The sequence below is a fragment of the Anomaloglossus baeobatrachus genome, chromosome 4 (genome assembly GCF_048569485.1).
Source record: "Anomaloglossus baeobatrachus isolate aAnoBae1 chromosome 4, aAnoBae1.hap1, whole genome shotgun sequence".
Classification (NCBI taxonomy): domain Eukaryota; kingdom Metazoa; phylum Chordata; class Amphibia; order Anura; family Aromobatidae; genus Anomaloglossus; species Anomaloglossus baeobatrachus.
In genome coordinates, this window is record NC_134356.1 from 452363486 (window position 1) to 452386832 (window position 23347).

The following is a 23347-nucleotide window of genomic DNA, read 5'->3' on the forward strand; positions in this document are numbered from 1 at the left end:
CTCACCTTTCCTGGCTCCAGCAGCATTGCTCCTCCTCCCGTCTGTGCCAGCAGCAGCGTCACTGACCTGTGTGGAGCCGGCCACGATCCCTGCAGCATCGCTCATCCTCCTGTCTTTGCCGGCCGCGGCTGTGTGCGCACAGCTAGTCTCCACACACAGCCGCGGCCGGCACAGACAGGAGGACGAGCGATGCTGCAGGGATCTTGGCCGGTGAGTATACCGATTCCCTGCCCCCCGCGCTGATGATGATGATGATGATGTGTGGGGGCAGTGAATATAGCCACACATGATCACTCCAGGCTGTAGTTGCCAGGGGTGATCATGCGGGCTGGCTCTTTACTATGCGCGCACCCCCCCGCCCATCATCCCGCCCACCTGTCCAGCACCGGCTTCAGCGCTGAGAGATGATGGGCATGCATATGAAATGAGTGTGTCCACATGGTCACGGTAGGGGCTGCTGCAGCCTGCTCTGCCCCCGATGACCCGCGCCACTGCAGCACCCTCATTCCCCGCAGCCATGCCCTACATTCAGACTATAAGACACACCCCCGACTTTCCCCCAACAATTGGGGGAAAAAAAAGTGAGTCTTATAGTTCGAAAAATACGGTAAATGTGTGTGCAGTGTCACAACAGCCACAAAATTTCACAGTCTCCTAATGGCGATTGTGAAAGAGGTTGGACTAAGCAGTGCATAGGATCACATTTGTTTGGGGAGTCTCCAAAGTTGGTGTAAACAGGGGACAATTAAAAATGCTCTAATTTACACCAATTATTGCAGGGTTTGGAGGAAGTAGCAATAGGTGTATTTAGTTGGCACTGCACGACACCCTTGTGATTACCATGGTAGTACTTAGAAGTAGCCAGGAGTTTAGTTTTCGTACCTTCACTTGCTTAGTTCTCCTGCTTCTCAAATACATTATTATATATACACACACATACATATATACACATACATATACACCGTATTTTTCGCTTTATAAGACGCACTTTTGGGGGAAAGTAGGGGGTGCGTCTTATAAGCCGAATATACGGGGGTGGTATATATATATACACATATATATATATATATATACACACACATATACACACACACACACACACACACACTGCAGGGTCCAGGGGAGGTGGGGGCGCTGCTGGGGGCAGGTGAACGCGCTGTGGCGGCAGCGTTTGATCTCCTACTCCCGCTCATATAATATGCACAGCCGCTGTCCATCTCCGGTGGTGCTGAAATCGCACCGCAGTGATGGGCTGCGGGAGCGGTGCATATTATATGTCTCTGCGCCCCCCCTGTGATCACACATGCCCCCCCTGTGTTAGATATGATCCCCGTGCTGCTACTCATTCTAAAATAAAAAAGCTTTACTTACCCCCTCCAGCGTTTCTCCCCGGTGTCTCTGCTTCCACTGTTATCAGGCACGCAGAGATCTCAGTCTGCTGTGCCGATCACATGACCGGCACTAGAACCAGGAAGTAGAGGAGACATGAGGGAGCTCAGTGCTGGAGGAGGTAAGGAAAGTGTTTTATTTTACTATGGGCAGCAGCCTGGGGGCATATCTAACACAGGGGGACTTGTGCGATCTATATAGGGGCCATGGGCAGCACAGGGGAACGTGTGCCATCACAAGGGGGCTATATTCAATATAAGGGGGCCATATCCAGATTAGGGGGGGCTAATTTTAGGATGGGGGGCTATGAGGGACATATACCCTATATGTTTTGTTAGAAGGACACTGGCATTATAAGATGGACCCCATTTAACATTAAAAAAAAAATAAAATTCTCTTTTCCTTAAAATTTGGGAGTGCGTCTTATAATCAGGTGCGTCTTATAAAGCGAAAAATACGGTACATACATACATACATATACACACACACACAAACATACAGTGTGTGTATACGTATGTATATATTATATATACATATACACACACTAATAGCTAAAAACTGTGACAAATTGTTACATTTAGGTCAACATCGTGAATATCATCATAAATCCATAGCCAACTTACAGTTTATTGCATGAAATAGCTGGAAGGCCATGTGCCGAATCTGCTGCAGTGGGTATGGAAGATAATGGTTCTCCTTCTGGAAATCAAAAGTGCTTTTCCCAAGCAGCTCAAATGCAATGCATGCATGTCCATGGTAGTCAAAGGAATCCCACATCATTACACACATGCTAGGGACAGAAATATATAGGTTAGCCAGTCATGGAAAGTCCTAACATGTTTTATCAAATTAGGGATTTTATCAAATTAACAGAAAAAAGTAAATCATTTTTTACTCAACACCAAATGATCCCATGAAAGGCAATAACAGGCCAGGACATGCAGGGATGGCAGTAAGCAGTCAAATGTTTCATCAAACACTACATATTTCCTCCAGTGAGATGAACTATTCCATATGCAGTTTGGGTGGAAACAAAAGAACAGTCACAGATGTTTAGATGGCTATTAGGCAGGGACAGAATAGAGATTGAGGTATATGCATCCCAGAGGGTATCTTTTTAGTAACAAACACCAGTATGTATGATAAAGGTTAAGTAGTATCATTTTGATACGCTTTAACATTGCCTTTGTTACCACACCTATAAATTTTGGGGGAAAATAATGGTTTGAAATCATAGGTTAAATAGCTGTATTGGCAGGCAATCATATGTAGTTTTACAGATACTTTGAAGAGCTTTGTGGAAAGATTCTTACTTTTTATTTTCCTTGTCTTGTTCTTGAATCTTCTTTAGAACATTAATCTCCATCTGGGCAGCCTCCCGATACTTTCGTACATTCCGGATGATCTTTAGAGCAACTCTGGTGTTTCTTCTAAGACCAAAGGGAGAAAAAGGCCAGCTTTAAGGGAATCTGTCAGCAGATTTTTACTGTTATATCTGAGAGCAGCATAATGTATTGGCAAATTAGCCCAATTCCAAGGATGCGTCACTTATTAGGCTGATTACTACTGCCTGACGAGGTTTCTTGTGTAGGCCAGTCCAACTAATCTGTGTAACCCAGGCCCCACCATTGCTGACAATGTACCCAGAAATCTACCAATCATGGGTGTGGGTGAGATTATACACACAGCTCAGCATTTTGACCACTGCTACATCCATAGTAGAGAAAGAAGGGAATTTTGTTTACTTACCGTAAATTCCTTTTCTTCTAGCTCCAATTGGGAGACCCAGACAGTGGGTGTATAGCTACTGCCTCTGGAGGCCGCACAAAGAACTACACTTAAAAGTGTAAGGCCCCTCCCCTTCTGGCTATACACCCTCCCGTAGGAGTACGGATTCCTCAGTTTTAGTACCAAAGCAAGAAGGAGGAAAGCCAATAACAGTTTCAAAAACAAATTCAATCCGATAACAAGATCGGAGAACTTAAGAAACAACATGAACAACATGTGCACCCGAAAAACGAAACCCTAAGAACAAATAGGGCGGGTGCTGGGTCTCCCAATTGGAGCTAGAAGAAAAGGAATTTACGGTAAGTAAACAAAATTCCCTTCTTCTTTTTCGCTCCTAATTGGGAGACCCAGACAGTGGGACGTCCAAAAGCAGTCCCTGGGTGGGTAAAAAGATACCACATGAACGGGCTGTCAGACAGCCTCTTCCTACAGGTGGGCCACCGCCGCCTGAAGGACCTGTCTACCTAGGCTGGCATCTGCCGAAGCGTAGGTATGCACTTGATAGTGTTTGGTAAACGTGTGCAGACTCGACCAGGTAGCTGCCTGGCACACTTGCTGAGCCGTAGCCTGATGCCGCAATGCCCAGGACGCACCCACGGCTCTGGTAGAATGGGCCTTCAGTCCAGATGGGATCGGAAGCCCAGCAGAACGGTATGTGTGAAGAATTGGTTCCTTGATCCACCGCGCCAGGGTGGATTTGGAAGCTTGCGATCCCTTATGCTGACCAGCGACTAGGACAAAGAGCGCATCAGAACGGCGTAGAGACGCCGTGCGAGAAATGTAAATCCTGAGTGCTCTCACCAGGTCCAACAGATGTAAACCCTTTTCAAATTGGTGAACTGGATGCGGACACAAAGATGGCAAAGTGATATCCTGATTGAGATGAAAGGAAGAAACCACCTTGGGAGAAAACTCTGGAATTGGACGCAGTACTACCTTGTCTTGGTGAAACACCAGGAAGGGAGATTTGCAAGATAACGCCGCTAGCTCGGACACTCTTCGAAGAGACGTGACCGCCACAAGAAAAACTACCTTTTGTGAAAGCCGAGAAAGGGGAACCTCTTTCAAAGGCTCGAAAGGCGGCTTCTGGAGAGCAATGAGAACCTTGTTCAGATCCCAGGGTTCCAATGGCCGTCTGTAAGGAGGAACGATATGACAAACTCCTTGGAGAAACGTGCGTACTTTAGAAAGCCGTGCCAAGCGCTTCTGAAAGAATACGGATAGCGCGGAGACTTGACCCTTAAGCGAGCTAAGCGACAAACCTTTTTCCAACCCAGACTGCAGGAAGGAAAGAAAAATTGGCAATGCAAATGGCCAGGGAGAAAACCCTTGAGCCAAGCACCACGCTAAGAATATCTTCCACGTCCTGTGATAGATCTTAGCTGAGGATGGTTTTCTAGCCTGTCTCATTGTGGCAACAACTTCATGAGATAAACCTGAGGCCGCTAGGATCCAGGACTCAATGGCCACACAGTCAGGTTCAGGGCCGCAGAATTCAGATGGAAAAACGGCCCTTGAGACAGCAAATCTGGACGGTTTGGTAGTGTCCACGGTTGGCCTACCGTGAGATGCCACAGATCCGGGTACCACGACCTTCTTGGCCAATCTGGAGCGACGAGTATGGCTCGATGGCAGTCGGACTTGATTTTCCGGAGAACTCTGGGTAACAATGCTAGAGGTGGGAACACATAGGGGAGTCGGAATTGCGACCAATCCTGAACCAAGGCGTCTGCCGCCAGCGCTCGGTGATCGTGAGACCGTGCCATGAAAACTGGGACCTTGTTGTTGTGCCGTGACGCCATCAGATCGACGTCCGGCGTCCCCCAGCGGCAACAGATCTGCTGAAACACGTCCGGGTGAAGGGACCATTCTCCTGCGTCCATGCCCTGGCGACTGAGAAAGTCTGCTTCCCAGTTTTCCACGCCTGGGATGTGAACTGCGGATATGGTGGACGCTCTGCTTTCCACCCACGTCAAAATCCGCTGGACTTCTTGAAAAGCTTGGCGACTGCGTGTTCCCCCTTGGTGGTTGATGTACGCCACCGCCGTGGAATTGTCCGACTGAATCCGAATCTGCTTGCCTTCCAGCCATTGTTGGAAGGCTCGCAGGGCAAGATAGATTGCTCTGATTTCCAGAACATTGATCTGCAGGGTGGACTCTTCCTGAGTCCACGTCCCCTGAGCCCTGTGGTGGAGAAACACCGCTCCCCACCCTGATAGGCTCGCATCCGTCGTGACCACTGCCCAGGACGGGGGAAGGAACGACTTTCCCTGTGACAATGAGGTGGGGAGAAGCCACCAACGCAGAGAGTCCTTGGCAGTCTGAGAGAGGGAGACAGTCCTGTCGAGGGACGTCGATTTCCCATCCCATTGGCGTAGAATGTCCCATTGTAGAGGGCGCAGATGAAACTGCGCGAACGGGACTGCCTCCATTGCTGCTACCATCTTTCCTAGGAAATGCATGAGGCGCCTCAGTGAGTGCGACTGGCTCTGAAGGAGAGATTGCACTCCAGTCCGTAGCGAGCACTGCTTGTCCAGTGGAAGCTTCACTATCGCTGAGAGAGTATGAAACTCCATGCCAAGATAAGTCAGAGATTGGGTCGGGGTTAGATGAGACTTTGGAAAGTTGATAATCCACCCGAAACTCTGGAGAGTGTCTAGTGCCACCTTCAGACTGTGTTGGCATGCCTCTTGAGAGGGTGCCTTTATAAGCAGGTCGTCTAGATACGGGATGACCGAGTGACCCTGCGAGTGCAGAACAGCTACTACTGCTGCCATGACTTTGGTGAAGACCCGGGGGGCTGTTGCCAGACCGAAAGGTAACGCTACGAACTGTAGGTGTTCGTCGTGTATGACGAAGCGTAGGAAACGCTGATGCTCTGGTGCAATCGGCACGTGGAGATACGCATCTTTGATATCTATTGATGCTAGAAAATCTCCTTGAGACATTGAGGCTATGACGGAGCGTAGGGATTCCATCCGGAACCTCCTGACTTTTACGTGTCTGTTGAGCAACTTTAGATCCAGGACGGGTCGATACGATCCGTCCTTTTTTGGGACCACAAACAGATTGGAGTAAAAACCGTGACCTTGTTCCTGAAGAGGGACGGAGGTCACCACTCCTTCCGCCTTTAGAGCGGCCACCGCCTGCAACAGAGCATCGGCTCGGTCTGGTGGTGGAGAAGTTCTGAAGAAACGAGTTGGCGGACGAGAACTGAACTCTATCCTGTACCCGTGAGACAGAATATCCCTCACCCAACGGTCTTTGACGCGTGACAGCCAAATGTCGCCAAAGTGGGAAAGCCTCCCACCGACCGCGGGTGTGGGAATCGGAGACCGCAAGTCAGGAGGACGCCGTCTTGGCAACGGTTCCTCCGGCTGTCCTTTTTGGGCGTGACTGAGACCTCCAAGAATCTGAGCGTCTCTGGTCTTTTTGAGTCTTTTTTGACGAGGCGAATTGGGACCTGCCCGGTCCTCGAAAGGACCGATAACCAGACTGACCCTTCCTCTGTTGGGGTTTGTTTTGTCTGTGTTGCGGTAAGGATGAGTCCTTACCCTTGGAGTGTTTGATGATTTCATCCAAACGCTCTCCAAACAATCGGTCACGAGAAAAAGGCAAATTGGTTAAGCACTTCTTGGAATGAGAATCTGCTTTCCAATGTCTCAACCACAGGGCCCTACGCAAAACAACGGAGTTGGCTGACGCCACTGCCGTGCGGCTTGTAGCGTCAAGAACAGCATTAATCGCGTACGACGCGAATGCCGCCATTTGCGAGGTCAATGGTGCTACCTGCGGGGCAAATGCACGTGTGACTGAGTCGACTCGCGCAAGCCCGGCTGAGATAGCTTGGAGTGCCCATACGGCCGCAAAAGAAGGCGCTAATGACGCTCCAATCGCTTCATAGATGGATTTCAGCCAGAGCTCCATCTGCCTGTCAGTGGCATCTTTAAGTGCCGCTCCATCTTCAACTGCAACCAAGGATCTAGCTGCAAGCCTGGAAATTGGAGGATCCACTTTTGGACACTGGGTCCAACCCTTGACCACCTCAGGGGGAAAAGGGTAGCGTGTATCTTTAAGCCGTTTAGGAAAACGCCTTTCAGGATAAGCGTGGGGTTTCTGGATTGCGTCTCTAAAGTCAGCGTGGTCCAGAAAAGTGCTTAATGTACGCTTAGGGTATCTGAAATGGATTCTCTCGTGCTGCGAAGCTGACTCCTCTACAAGAGGAGCTGGTGGGGAAATATTTAACATCTTATTGATGTTAAATATAAGATCATTAACTATGGCGTCACCATCTGGTGTATCTAGATTGAGAGCGGTCCCAGGATCAGAATCCTGAACAGTTACGTCCGCCTCATCACCCATAGATTCATCTCGCTGGGATCCTGACCATTGAGATGAATGTGAAGGCCCGTCATAGCGAGCCCGCTTAGGCTGCCCGGGGCCATCGTCCGAGTCAGAGTCTTCACCCTGAGGTGTATATGCCCGTCCCGGAGCTTGGAGGTAATTCAGCTGAGGGGGACCAGGGGGCAATGATTGCACAGTGTCCGTGGCCTGAAGTACAGGCCTAGCTCGCAATGTGTCAAGAATTTGTGACATAGTGAGAGACATTCTGTCAGCAAAAGCTGCAAACTCAGTTCCTGTCACCTGGACAGCATTCACAGGTGGTACACCCTGGGTCACGTCCAGCAGAGGTCCCGACTGTGCAAGCGCCGCAGGGGCCGAGCACTGCACACAATGGGGGTCCGTGGAGCCTGCCGGTAGAAAAGTCCCACATGCGGTGCAGGAAGCATATAATGTCTGTGCCTTGGCACCCTTGCGTTTTACGGACGACATGCTGCTGGCTCTCTGCAATGTGAGAGAGTCTATAGCCAAAGGGCGACCAGCACTATGCAGTACAAAGTATTTGCAGGAACAAAATACTAAGATTACTACTGGCACAATAGGGGGTGAGCCCAAAGGGCTGCTTACCGCCCGCTGAATAGCGGGTAAGAGGCGCAGAATTCCTTGTCTGGGTCTCCCCGGCTCCCCTCTGCAGCTCAGCGTGTCAGCAGGAATGGCTGCCGGCGTCTGTGGAGAGGGGCGGTCCGTGGGAGTTCCCAAACAAAAGTGCGGGAAACAGTGTCCCCTCTGTGCCGATTGTGAGGGCTGGAGTATGTAAAAACGACTCCAGCCCTCGGCGCTGATGCACTGGCCAGCGTCCCGCCCCTCTCCTGACTGGCAGGTCTGGGGGCGGGAACGAACGGAAGCAGGCCGCAAAAGCCGGGGACTCGAGTTATCAGCGCGGCCGCCGTAAAAGCGCGGGCCGCGCTGAAGTCCCCGGCGCACCACAAGTGCCAGCCGCGCCGCAGTCCCAGCGGCCGGCGCGACCGATTCCCAGAAGTGGCCAGCGTCCCGCCCCTCTCCTGACTGGCAGGTCTGGGGGCGGGAACGAACGGAAGCAGGCCGCAAAAGCCGGGGACTCGAGTTATCAGCGCGGCCGCCGTAAAAGCGCGGGCCGCGCTGAAGTCCCCGGCGCACCACAAGTGCCAGCCGCGCCGCAGTCCCAGCGGCCGGCGCGACCGATTCCCAGAGGTGTGCCTGCTTCAGCGAAGCTGAATGAGGCCATGGCACAAGCGCCGAAGCGCTGATGTCCCCCGGCGCACTACAACACCCAGCATGCTGCGGTGTGAGCGCCAAATGCACGGGGACACAGAGTACCTTGAGGAAGCAGGGCCATGTCCCTGATGTACTCCGCTCCATCCAGCATCTTCTCCAGGGGCTGTAGATGGAGCACGGTCTCAGTGCCTGGAGACCAGTAAATCCCACTTCACCCAGAGCCCTGTAAAAAGGGATGGGGAAGGAATCAGCATGTGGGCTCCAGCCGCCGTACCCGCAATGGGTACCTCAACCTTACAAACACCTCCGACATACAGTGGGGTGAGAAGGGAGCATGCTGGGAGCCCTGTATGGGCCCTCTTTTCTTCCATCCGACATAGTCAGCAGCTGCTGCTGACTAAAAACAATGGAGCTATGCGTGCGTGTCTGACCTCCTGCGCACAAAGCTAAAACTGAGGAATCCGTACTCCTACGGGAGGGTGTATAGCCAGAAGGGGAGGGGCCTTACACTTTTAAGTGTAGTTCTTTGTGCGGCCTCCAGAGGCAGTAGCTATACACCCACTGTCTGGGTCTCCCAATTAGGAGCGAAAAAGAAATAGGGATTCTATCAAAACGTCACCAAGCAGTCCAGTAAGTGATACATCACTGAAATCAGGGTCTCTTCCCCTAGATCATGCTTCTCTCAAATGACAGCAAAAACCTGATGACAGATTCACATTATAGGGTTCAGGAGTAGAGAAAACTAACTTAAGGATATATCATTCTAAATAAATTCCTTAATACATTTAATTAGCAAATCACAATAATTTTGTCTAGGGAGGCAATCACAATAGAATTAAAAATGACTGATGCCTCATTTCACTGACAGAAACCTATCCTAGAATGTTAGAACAGATTCTTGTGAGCATGTGGAGTAGGAAGCTTCACCCTTCTTCATATGTAAGAAGACCTGCGCCACTAATTTCCATGTGCCCGGTCATTCTGAATAATGAGATTTGTATTTCCAAGTCACAAGAAATGAGCTTCCTACTGCACATGCTCAAAGGCGTCTTAAAGGGGTTATCCACTACTTGCACAAGCCCTTCTCATACCCCATGGTAGTCCGTTAAAAAAAAAAAAAAAAAAAGCTTGTACTCACCTGCGCTTCTACTGGTGTCGGCACTCTTGGGGCTCACATGTGGTTGCGAGCCCTGAGCACAATCAGTGCTGGATTCACTGTCTCCATCTTCAGACGAATAAGTAATCAAGAAGAAATGAGAACCGTGGCTGGACATATAGTGGACAACCCCTTTAATATTCTAAGACCGGTTTCCGTCAGTGTTTCAAGGTGACAGACAGTTTACTTCTAGCATGATTAACTCAAGACGAAACTATTGTGATTGGCTTATTAAATGTATTTAGGACATTATGACTTTTTATATTCTGGAGAACCCTGTTAAGCTTCCTTTGTACAATGCAATATGTTTTGCTTTTGGAGGTGCATGACACCTCTACTGTACGTTAAAATCCCTCCGATTCCGTATGAGGGTTTTTACTTTCGGATCCTATAAGTGTGCACTATCGGACCCTGAATAGATAGAAGATTCCCACTGATATGTTTCTGGAGGAGACAGGCTACATACATATGGCACAAAGGAAACCCTGTGTGACAACCCATGAAGCCATTGCAGCCTTCAGGTTCTGCACATTGGGCTCTGTCCTCCAGCCATAAGAAAGGAGGTTTCCCCATGACAAACCTGTGATGGTCCACGCACTCCACCACCCTGCCGAAAGTGCCCTCTCCTAGAATTCGCACAATTTCATCTGAAAGACACAGAGCAAGGGATACATGTTATGACACCATAATAAGAGGGAAAAAAGAAGCAAAGCTTTATATAAACACACTGACCAGTGCCTTCACTGCCGAGCAGATTTCCAGAGTCCATCTATCAACTATTCAATTTCCATATATTGCACAGAAGCCAGCAGATAAGTGGGATACTCCTTTAAACTAAACTCATCCTAAAGAGAGGTTGTTTTTTTTTTTTAAATAAATAAAAATGGGCTCATGGGGGTATTAAAATTAGCCACTCTATTCTGCTCCACGGTTGCCTGTGCCTCCTTCTGGTTCCATATTGTCCTTATCCTACGAGAGAAATCATGAGCAGGCCTTCAGCAGCCACTGATTGGCAGCAGATTTTACTTTTCATCAAAGTGGGAAGAGATTGTTTTCCACCTCAATCAGAATGGAATGCTGCAGACAATCACTGACAGCTGACTGGCTGTAGTGGTCAAGCAGAGAGAGGAACACAGGCAGCAGTGGGACAGAACGGCGGGAGTATTTCTTTCTTTTATAGCTCCACAGGTCCATTTTTATTGTAGGCAAAAGTAGTGGATTTCCCCTATAAGTAATTAACTAAATATATGGGTTTATTTTTGTTTTATTACAGATTTTGGTTCGGAACTTCATATATGCAAATTAAATTTTCTCCATCTGCTGCAATAATTGGCAAAACATATTGCTAAGCTTTTTCTGTAGAGTAGTAAGTGTAATATCCTGCTGCTATCTATATTACAGAAGAATGGATAATTTATCCTGATCATCATCAGTTATAATGGGAGAAAACGCCAAAGATATGTCTCCTACAAAATTAAAAAGTTACACAGACACAAATAAAAAAAAAACAAAAAAAAAAAAAGATTACAAACAATAAATAAAATGCCAAGAACAGAAAAACTACAAGTCCCTCACCAAGAAGCCTATGCGAAACGAGGGGTTCAGCAGGAGCACCCACCGATATATGCATCCCAGGTAACTACTCTGTCTAAACATCATAATTATCTAAGACCTATACAGGAATCTTCTGCTCGGCCATTCTTACCACTTTCATTGGATTGAATTTTCCTGTAGATTTTTGGATTTGGCTTTTAAGGTGATTATTGGGCACACTATGTGCATGGATGTATATATTTAGTGGCACAATCATTTACTTTACTTGCCTATAGATAATTGTGATTACAAATGATTGTTACTCATATGGCAATATTACCGTTTTACTTCCCCGCTTTTTGGGGTCTTCACCAAGTACCTCATGTTGTACTGTAAATTTCTATTTTTTGGTTTGTTTGACTATATATAATAAATATTTTTTCTCTGTACTTAGTATTTTATTCTCTCATACATGAATATATTTTATATTTACATCTGGAGATGTGTAACTTCATATTTCGTAGGAGACCTATATTAAAGGGAACCTGTCACGAGGTTTTTCCCTCATGAGCTGCAGCCACCACCACTGAGCTCTTCTATACAGCATTCTAGAATACTGTATACAAGAGCTCAGGCTGCTACGTATAACGAACACCTTTATAATACTCACCTAGGGGGCGGTCCGACAGGAGTCGCTGGTCTCGGTCCGGTGCCTTCTCCATCTTGTGCGATCGCTGTCCTGTGTGCATGACACATCCTCCATCACTCACACAGAGGTCGCCATTGCGCTCCTTCGTACACACACTTCTCTCTGCCCGGCAGAGGGCAGATCAAAGTACTGTAGTGCGCATGCACGGGCGGTCTTTGACCTTTCCTCCTGCCCGCGCATTACAGTACTTTGCCAGACCTCAGCCAAGCAGATCAAAGGGCGCCTGCCAGGAGCGCAATGGAGAAATTTGTGTGGATAACGCAGGACACCTCATGCACACGGGGCTGGGAAGGAGCACGATGACTGCACAAGATGGAGGAGGCACCGGACTGAACAGCGACACTGATCAGTCCGGACCACCCCCTAGGTGAAGAAAAAACAAAAAAGCCAGCACTATATGTGCACTACAGCACTAAAAATTCCAACTGTACTTATTATAAAATTTGAGATTTTTGGAAAAAAAATTGCAAGTTCTTGAGCCACCCCGCCACTCCACGGCAAATCTCATTTGGGGTAGTCCTAACACTAAAATATTTTTATAAAATGTGCCAAACTGCCTCACATATGAAATAGTAGAACTGCTCTTAGCAGCACTCACCTGGTCTATTTCAGTCCCGTACCCATGACCCATGAGTCATGGCTGTGGGCGGGACAGGTCCCCCTAGGTGAGTATAATAAAGGTGTTTTTACATTATACAGAGCGGCTTGGGCTCTTATATACAGTATTCTGGAATACTGTATATAAGGGCTCACTGATGGTGGCCGCAGCTTAATAAGGGAAAAACCTGGTGACAGGTTCCCTTTAAAAAGGACCTATCACCAGTTTAAAATTGATCAGCTTTTTTGCTCTTATTTTATTCCCATTGCTCCACAGTATGCAGTTTTGTGTAAATCTACCCTATGATTGCAGAGATAGGAGCCATCTTTAGTGCTAATTCTTATGGCCTTTACCAATTACACAGAGCAGTCTAAAGACATGTTCCCGGAGGATCCTGTGTGCCACATCCCCTTGCTAAAGGCCGTACATAAAAAATTGGCACTAAAAGGGACACCAGTATCTCTGCAACAATATGGTGGATTTAAATAAAGCATAAAGTGGAACAATGGGAATAAAATAAGAGCAAAAACCTAGCCACTTTCATCCTAGTGATGGATCCTGTTTAAGACTAAGCGGTTGAAGACCTCACGTCAGTAACACTAAGAAAACAGATTATTTCTACAAATGTCATCAAATGGATTGTCTCACAAATAAATGACATTTCTATTTAAATCACGCAAAACATAAAATCACGTTGGTACATATGCCCAGTAGCTCAGCCACACCACCAGGAAATTACCGTATATATATGGACTGCAGAGCAATTAGTTATTGTGCAGGGCAGAGAAAATACATCATAGTACTAATGGGGAATTCACATTCAGCAGCTCTGAAAGTCTGTTCCATAGATCTCTTTTAGGCTGGTTTCACATCTCCGGTATTTTGCCGGATCTGGCACAAATGCAGCACCGGTACATTAATTTACAATGGAAGCGTGACACCATGCGGACACATGCTTCATACACAACTGCATGGTCTTGCGCTTCCATTGTAAATGAATGTAAGGCCTAAGCCACACGGCGAGAAAAACAGTGCGAGTGGAGTGCGATAAAACATCGCATTCCCCTCGGACCAATTCTAGCCTGTGTGTCAGCGCACATGAGCGATTATTTTCTCAGCCCTAATCGGACTGAGAAAACAATCGTGGCATGCTGCGATTGTAAGCCGAGACTCTTTCTCTCGCACCCATTCAAGTGAATGGGGCGAGAGAAAAAAAAAAAAAAAATCTCGCTGCACTCGCGGTACACCGGTGTACCACTAGTGCAGTGTGAGAATAGCAATAGCCGGCTACGCAGGAGAGAGGGAGAGAAATCCCTCCCTCACCTCCTGAGTGCCGGCCCGCCCCCCGCAGCTGGTCTGCTCGCACGAACGGACCTCAGTTGCAAGGACACAAGCATGACACTCTGCTCTGCTGTACTGCCAGCACGAGCAGTGTGTCATGCAAGGGGATCGCAGTAGTCCCCGTGTGGCCCCAGCCTTATAGTACTACATTTGTGCCAGATCCGGCTTCCGGCACAATACCAGAGATGTGAAACCAGCCTTAGCTGGATTTCCGCAGACCCCAATTAGAATGGGACAGACCAAGGCCGAGTTCACATGTCCTGTAATCATCCCTTAGAATGGATCCTGCAGAGATTAGTTGGGGAAAAAGTTCTGCAAACACAACTTTTCTGTCCGTTGTTAAATAACTGATGTCTGCTGGATCCGTTTTATTTAGCATAGCAGTCTATGGAGAACGGATCTGTTATGAAATTGCTATTTAGCCATGCATTTGCAACGGAGCCATTTTTTTGTTATAGGATCTGTTTCAAATGGAAGATAAATAGCAATCAGTTAACCGATCCGTTCTCCATAGACTCCAAAGTTAAAACAAAAAAAAAAACAAAAACACAAAAGAAATAATTTTCTCAACTGATCTCTGCAGGATCTGTTCTAACGGATGATTACAGGTCATGTGAACTCAGCCTAGAGATAAGTAGAAACAAATCTGATGTATGCGAGTTCACCCTTGGATCACGTTCCTCGTACTGGGCTGAGCAGGTGGGCAGCTAAAAAGGGAAAAAAACTGTTCTGTGTGATCAACCAGAGAAATGTCATTTTCTTTGAGAAAATTCTTGAAAAGGTAAAAAAATATAAGTCACAGAATACCTGTGATGAAAAAGACATCATAGACAGACAATTATCTTTTTGCTAAGGAAATAACATAGCTGCCACAAGGACTCTGCAGGTCTGCCAAGCAGTGAAAGGGATAGATGATTATACAAAGTGTGCTAACCCTGATCTGACCCTGCCTCTCCCTTCATGTTCATTAGCCCTGCAGATATCTCAAGGGGAAGGGAAAGTAAGGGGGAAAAGCTGAGGAAGAGTAAGTATGTTAAAGTTTTACGGAACAGGCTTCAGTACATCTGTCCAAGATGCGGTCTCCAATCCGGCACACCAGGTGCCCTTCCTTGTCATCTTCAATAGTCTGGCTGTTCTTAGCACTTCGATGACTCTTCTGCTCGCCCAACAGTCACAAACAGGAACAAGGAGTAGTTTTCATTGCCGATAAAAACCGAAGGTGGTTACATTAAGAAGACACGATCCACGTCCGTGTAGGTGAATGGTGTGCAGTCATATAAAAACATAGAACGATAGGGGATATTGCAAAGGGAGACGTGCAGGTTAGAGACGCCTCAGCACTGAAGCTGAACTAAATGTTCACACAAATTCTCTAAAATGTCATTCCTCATTTTATTATTACTACATCTATGTACAAAAAGTAAGGGAAGGAATATTCTCGATTATACATATCTTTACAAGAAAGCTACTGAGGAAGTTAACTTTAAGCTCATCATAACCCAGAGTATCTTGTAACATTCAAAAACCTGGTAAAATGTCACCGTTTGTATGCTCTTCATTCACTCGCAAAGAGAACCCGTCAGCAGGATTTAGCAATATAAAAAGGAAAGACATGGCCAGAATGGCGCTGCTTTACTGAAAGAACTGATACTGTCCGTGGAATTACTGTGCACATGCCGCCCACACTAATGATGCCAGCCAAAAATTTAAAAAAGGAGGTAGGTCCATGAATAAGAGACATAAAGGAGGCTAGCGGAGGAGTGGAAGAGCAGAAGACCCTACCGCCCAATCCGTCCACGATGCACAGAGCCATCTTTAGAAAAAAACTTCAGAGGCTGATAAATCAAGAACCAGAGCTCAGATTCCTTCACCAAAGGTATCAGTTTAACTTGCTGACAGGTTCTCTGTAAGAGTGTTTATCCAAGATGACAAATACTTAAAGAGAACGTCTTAACTTTCATGCTACCTTAACCCCTTCACCCCCGGCCACTAAAACACCCTAATGACCGGGCCATTTTTTGCAATTCTGACCAGTGTCACTTTGACAGGTTATAACTCTGGGACGCTTCAACGGATCCTGGCAATTCTGAGATTGTTTTTTCGTGACATATTGTACTTCATGTCAGTGGTAAATTTAGGCCGATATTTTTTGCGTTTATTTGTGAAAATTTAGGAAATTTGGCGAAAATTTTGAAAATTTCGCAATTTTCAAACTTTGAAAATTTATGCCCATAAATCTGAGAAATATGTCACACAAAATAGTTACTAAATAACATTTCCCACTTGTCTACTTTACATCAGCGCAATTTTCGAAACAAATTTTTTTTTCGTTAGGAAGTTAGAAGGGGTCAAAGTTCATCAGCAATTTCTCATTTTTCCAACAAAATTTAAAAAATAATTTTTTTTAGGGACCACATCACATTTGAGGTGACTTTGAGAGACCGAGGTGACAGAAAATACCCAAAAGTGACCCCATTCTAAAAACTGCACCCCTCACTCTGCTCAAAACCACATCCAAAAAGTTTATTAACCCTTTAGGTGCTTCACAGGAACCAAAGCAATGTGGAAGGAAAAAATGAAAATTTTACTTTTTAACACAAAAATGTTACTTTAGCCATAAAATTTTCATTTTCACAAGGGAGAAAAGAGAAAGTGCACCCTACAATTTATTGTGCATTTTCTCCTGAGTACGCCGATACCCCATATGTGGTAAAAATCAATTGTTTGGGTGCACAGCGGAGCTCGGAAGGGAAGGAGCGCCATTTGAATTTTTGAACGCAAAATTAGCTGCACTCATTAGCGGACGCCATGTCGGGTTTGAAGACCCCCTGAGGTGCCTAAACAATGGAGCTCCCCCACAAGTGACCCCATTTTGGAAACTAGAGCCCTCAAATATTTTTTCTAGACGTTTGATGAGCACTTTGAACACCTGGGGGCTTCACAGAAGTTTATAACGTTGAGCCGTGAAAAGAAAAAAAATTTTTTTTACCACAAAACTGTTGCTTCAACTAGGTAGCTTTTTTTTTCACAAGGGTATCGGGAAAAAATGCAACATAAAATGTATTGTCCATTTTCTCCTGAGTACGCAGATACCTCATATGTGGTGGAAATCAAATGTTTGGACACACGGCAGTGCTTGGAATGCAAGGAGCGCCATTTGAATTTTTGAACGCAAAATTAGCTGCACTAATTAGCGGACGCCATGTCGGGTTTGAAGACCCCCTGAGGTGCCTAAACAATGGAGCTCCCCCACAAGTGACCCCATTTTGGAAACTAGAGCCCTCAAATAATTTTTCTAGATGTTTGGTGAGCACTTTGAACACCTGGGGGCTTCACAGAAGTTTATAGCGTTGAGCCGTGAAAAGAAAAAAAAATTTTTTTACCACAAAACGGTTGCTTCAATTAGGTAGCTTTTTTTTTCACAAGGGTAACAGGAAAAAATGCACCATAAAATGTATTGTGCATTTTCTCCTGAGTACGCAGATACATCATATGTGGTGGAAAGTAATTGTTTGGGCGCATGGCGGGGCTCAGAAGAGAAGGAGCGCCATTTGACAGCAAAATTGGTTGGAATCATTAGCGGACGCCATGTCACGTTTGGAGACCCCCTATGGTGCCTAAACAGTGGAGCTCCCCCACAAGTGACACCATTTTGGAAACTAGAGCCCTCAAATAATTTTTCTAGATGTTTGGTGAGCACTTTGCACACCTGGGGGCTTCACAGAAGTTTATAACGTTGAGCCGTGAAAAGAAAAAAAATTTTTTTACCACAAAACGGTTGCTTCAACTAGGTAGCTTTTTTTTTCACAAGGCTATCAGGAAAAAATGCACCATAAAACGTATTGTGCATTTTCTCCTGAGTACGCAGATACCTCATATGTGGTGGAAAGTAATTGTTTGGGCGCACGGCGGGGCTCAGAAGAGAAGGAGCGCCATTTGACTTTTCAAACGCACAGACGCAGTGCACTGATCGGCCGCTGCAGGACGCACGGTCGGATGCGATAAAAAAAGCGTCGGGGATACGTAAAAAAAAAAGTCACGCCAAAAATTGACCATGGATGCAGATATGTTATGTGCATCCCTGATCAGCGCTCGGCGGGACGCACAGACGGATGCGATACAAAAAGCGTCGCAAATATGGAAAAAAGTCACGCCAAAAATTGACCATGGATGCAGATATGTTATGTGCATCCCTGATCAGCGCTTGGCGGGACGCACAGACGGATGCCATACAAAAATTGTCGCGAATACGGAAAAAAGTCACGCCAAAAATTGAGCAGGGATGCCGATCCGTTATCTGCATCCCTGATCAGCGCTCGGCGGGACGCACGGACGGACGCGATACAAAAAGCGTCGCGAATACGGAAAAAAGTCACGCCAAAAACTGACCACGGATGCAGATCCGTTATCTGCATCCCTGATCAGCGCTTGGCGGGACGCACGGACAGATGAAGTGTAAAAATGGACAGGATACAAGAAAAAAAAAAAAAAAAAAAAAAGTTATACTCACAGTACCAAGAGGATCACTGACCAGAAGAGTTGCAGAGGAACAAGAAGGCAGTGAGATAGACAGCTTTACACCAGCAGCAGGCAGGACGTTGGACAGATCAGCAGAAGGACCCAGCGATGGAGGCAGATGTGATCGGGCCAGTGAAGACCTCGGACGACCCGTGAAGGCAGGTAAGAGGACGTCGGGGGGGGGGCAGGGGGGGATGGGGAGAGGGGGGGGCAGATGGGGGGCAGATGGGGGGGGGTTAGAGGGAGAGCAGAGGGGGCGGAGAAGCAAAGGCAGAAGGAAGGAACCTTGGAAGCAGAATAGAGATGACAGAGGAGGCAGGCAGATCGCGTGGGGAGCAGATCGGGATGCCGGGGGGCAGATCGGGGCGTAGGGGGGCAGATCGGGGCGTAGGGGGGCAGATCTGGGGGGGCACGGGCAGGGGCCTTCACGGGAGCGCGCAGGGGCCTTCACGGGAGCGCGCAGGGGCCATCGCCGGAGCGCAATACTTACCTTTGGAGCTGGCGCGGTGACAGCAGAGGCGGCGTCTGCGGCGGCAGCAGCGGTGGCGTGGTACCAAAAGTACCAGCCACTCCACGCTGCAGCCATGTTGGGGGAGGGTCCCCAGAGCAGTACAGGCCTGGGGAGGGCGGCCACCGGCAGATCAGACCGCCCCACTGAACACTGATTGGAGCGATTGCGCGTCATAGCACGATCGCTCCAATCAGTGCTGCAGGGGCTGGGGGCGGCATGTTTGAGGTCCACCTATGATATGCTGCAGCAGCTGCGGCATCTCATAGCTGGATCTCACAGGATCGCACTAATTCGGGCATTATTTTTGCCGAAATTAGTGCGATCGATGTGGTTGGCGGTTCAGATTTGAACAGCCAATCACATCGATCGTCGATAGGGGGTGGCGATGCCACCCCCCCTGGGGTCAAGCAAAGGTCCCCTGCTGTAAGAAACAGCAGGGGACATCATTTGAAAGCCGTTGCTATGGCCACGGCAATCAAATGAAGTTTAGGCAGTAAAATTACGTCCCTGGTCGTTAAGTCACGTTAAAATAGGACGTAATTTTACTGCCCGCGGTCGTGAAGGGGTTAAAGGGGATGTCCACTACTTAGACAACCCCTTCTCATTCCCCTTGTTCGCTCCAGAAAAATACCTTTAGTGCAGCCGCGGTTCCAGCTGAAGTCGTGTTCTGGGGCCCTCATATGACATTATGACTCGCAAGCCCACAACCAATCAGCGCTGGATTTCTCTCCGACATTTGAGCAGGAAGTCAGCGCAGCGCTCACATCCTGTTCAAATGTCCAAAGGTGGGGAGACAGACTCCAGGCGCTGATTGGTTGTGGGGCCCACATGTCATGTGGGCCTTGAGCAAGTGTACACTTTCTTTTTTAGAGGGACGAATAAGGGAAATGAGTAGGGGGTTGTCCAAGTAGTGGACATCCCCTTTAACCTCTTTACAGAGCTAGGATTTACTTGGGTTCCTTCACAGTAGAAAAGAAAAAAAGAAATGTTTAGAAATCAGTGTGCCAGTTTCCTTGCATTTAAAGTCCCAAAGTTTGGCACAAATGTGTATGGAGGCCAAAGTTCGGCAACTTTTTCATCTCGTCCAAAAAAAAAAAAAATTAAAAAAAAAAAAATTGGAGCTTCTTCAAAAAGGGAAATAGCCGACTGCAGCAGGACAAATTTACAATTACATACACCAAAGAACTGGTGTAAACTGTAGCCAAAATCTACGGAGCTTAAACAGGTTCTTTGGACAGCTCAAAAGATAAATTTGGTGCACACTATTCCAGTGGGCTTTGCTTTAATGGTTTCTCAAATGGTGTGAAATGCCAGTCTTGATATATTTCTCCACAGGTCTTCTCATATATAAATTAAAAAAACACTATCAATCAAATCAAATTAGGTAGGAAGAAGCTGGATAGGAGCCAGGCAGCGGACTGTTGTCCCCATGCCAATCCCAGGCTCCAGTGATCACAAGTCAATATGACGCTTGATCACTGAAGGTCAGGATTCAGACTGTCAGGAATGAGTCAAGAGTTGCAGAAAAGGTATTTGGTGACAACTTACCCTAATATGGTGGAGTCCTGACCTGCACTAAAATGCCTATTAAAACCAATTAAAAAAGATAGATATTGGGCATATGCATACACTTTATGTATAGTGTCATCTTTTCATCTTTAAACACTATCTGGAAGACAACCAATTCGCTCTTTTGGATTACTTTCCTTAAAACAATGTAAAGGAGCCCTAGAACAGAACAGTTTTATGAATGTTACAATATACTTCAAGAGAATATTCAGCTACGAGTTTTAGTGCTTTTATTGTGATCAAGAACAAAATCAATCAAGTGACAAATTTACTAACATTATACAGCTCGTAATGAAGACAAAAGTCACCCCGTGCTACAATTTGTTTACATAAAAGTGAATTCTATAATACGGCCAGATTATTAGATCACTCACCCATGTACTCTATACTCACCGAAGAAAAGCTGCCAGATCTAGAGCGATGTCTGCGGGAGGTGCAACGATGATGATGCCGTCTAGATCTAGACTTGTCTACAACAGATGATTTTGTAGAATAACTCTGGCTATGGAATGAAATGCTTCGAGTGCCGCGATCATTCCTCGACCACGCATTAAGAGAATTCTCCCAGTAAGCCCTAGATAAGGAAGAAAATGGTTATAAAGGACATTACTAATCTGCCTTAACAGTTGAACATGACCATACATACGCCTCCAACTCTGGGAAACATTTGACCTGTTTTTGTTGCATTTTTACCAATGGGCTAAGGTCACATTAACCTCTTCACGACATACAGTTGAAACCAGAAGTTTACATACACATGTAAAAAGACACATATGCATGTTTTTCTCACTGACATGAAATAAGAATAAACATATCCCATTTTAGGTCAATTAGGAACGAAAATTATTTAGTTGCCAAATGCCAGAATAAGAGGAGAATGTTTTATGGCATTTTTATTACTTTCTGCAAAGCCAAAAGTTTACATGCACTAAGAGTACTATGCCTTTAAACAATATGGTACAGCCCATATGATGATGTCATGTCTTTGGAAGTTTCTGATAGTGTTGAGGATAAAGAATGGAGTATCCAAAAATACTTAATTCAGCCATTTCATAGACTCAGTTATATAGTTCAGTAGATGTGAACTAACACACATATTTGTGAATGCTTTTGTTTCTTACTAACATGTATATATGTATATTGCATATTCAGTGTATTTTCCTTAGACTCAGTATATACTAGGATATATATATATGTATAGCTTGAAGATGGCCACCATTTCCTGTTCCACACCCAAGACAGATGGACAAAGGGAAATTCCTGGAGCCTGGACTGGCCAATCCACGGAGAATATGCAGATCTCTCTACGTCATGAAGCCCTGACCTACGATACCTGATTGGACTAAAACTTTTGTTTACACCCCCTTACTGCTCGGTCTAGAGTCTCTTTCAAACAATAAAAAACACACTTGGTTAAGAGCCAGTCATGGAGATAGATGTAACTGACTTGCTGTGCAGTTATTTTTCATTCTCGTGTGCACACATGACATTTTTAATTAGAAGCAGCAGCCGGATATCGAGAGATCCTTTGAGTCTCATCATCATCGTTATTCTGACCTTGACAGTTGGCGCGCCAAGTGTGGGGCCACCGAGAAGGGTGAGTCAGAGCTTCCATTTTCCGGACGTCTGGGGGCTACTCCACAAGTATCCAGGTGTCGCTCGATAGGATTGATCACCCTTCATTTCACGGTAACCATCATATATATTGTGTGTGCTGTTTTACCTGTGGTTCGAGAGACACCTGGCGAAAGGGGGTGGTCACTAGTCCGGAGAATGGTAGTGCACCGGAGACCTAACGGTGTGACTGTCACCCGCCGGTGAGCTAGAAAGACCCAGCTTCCAAATGGGCTAGGTGTAGGTTTTAAAGTATCCGGCTGTCTGTTTGATTTGTATGTAAGTGTATGGTTAATCAAGCTTGTGATTTCTCTGTTTGGTTCTCGGAGAGTTAATTGTCTGAGCAGACAGCTATAGAAATGGTGGAGAGAAGCCCAGCGTGCCTGTAGTTTTTTTTTTTTCCTTCTTCGCTGTGAACAAAGGAGAAGGGGGGGAAGTTAATCACCCACTGCCTGCAGTTTTTTTTCTTCTTCACTGAGAGCGAAGAGGCAGACTGCGGGGGTCTGGTAGAGCCCAGGGACATATATAACAGTCTTTCTATTGAGAACAAAGAATGCGAGAAGGGGGAGCAGAAGCCCACAGAAGCAGCAACATCCTTACATTCTTACACTCAGAGGAAGCAAAAAGGTGGGGGCCATATGTCCACCAGCTGCTTGAGACAGAGCGGAGATCAAATTACACAGCTCTGTCTCTGCTGTCTTTTAGCTGAGAAACAAGGGGGGTGGAGGGTGAAGAGGCAGACGCCGGGGGTTAAAACAGCGCAGCTCTTTGGAGCGAGGAGAGAGGAGGGGTCAGTGGGCTAATATACAGGAGATGGCTGCAGCCTTTGTATAGTAGAGCAAACAGAGTTGTAATGATTTGAAAGAAAGACAAGTGTTATTTTGGTTTGGATTTGAGAGAAATTAACTAGTTTATGCGTTTTTCAGCATTTTGTAATCGTTGGTTTGTTTTTGGAACAGAGAGATAAGGGAATTGGCGTGTCCCCCAGTGTTTTTTTTTTTTATATAAAACACATCGATTTCTGTG

The 23347-nt window shown here is 46.5% G+C and overlaps 1 protein-coding gene across 2 annotated transcripts in view; it reads right to left on the reverse strand.

The window, feature by feature from the left end:
• CLK3 (CDC like kinase 3) overlaps positions 1-23347 on the reverse strand; it is an 82520-nt gene that overhangs the window by 24407 nt on the left and 34766 nt on the right. Inside the window, exons 4-8 of one of the 2 annotated variants that reach the window (XM_075345615.1) lie at positions 21101-21281; positions 15172-15265; positions 10509-10575; positions 2703-2819; positions 2013-2179 (exon numbers count right to left, since the gene is read on the reverse strand). In XM_075345615.1, the coding sequence (XP_075201730.1) occupies positions 2013-2179; positions 2703-2819; positions 10509-10575; positions 15172-15265; positions 21101-21281 (626 nt within the window). Of the gene's footprint in view, positions 1-2012; positions 2180-2702; positions 2820-10508; positions 10576-15171; positions 15266-21100; positions 21282-23347 lie in introns of those variants that run through there. The other variant, XM_075345616.1, reaches the window with a different exon arrangement.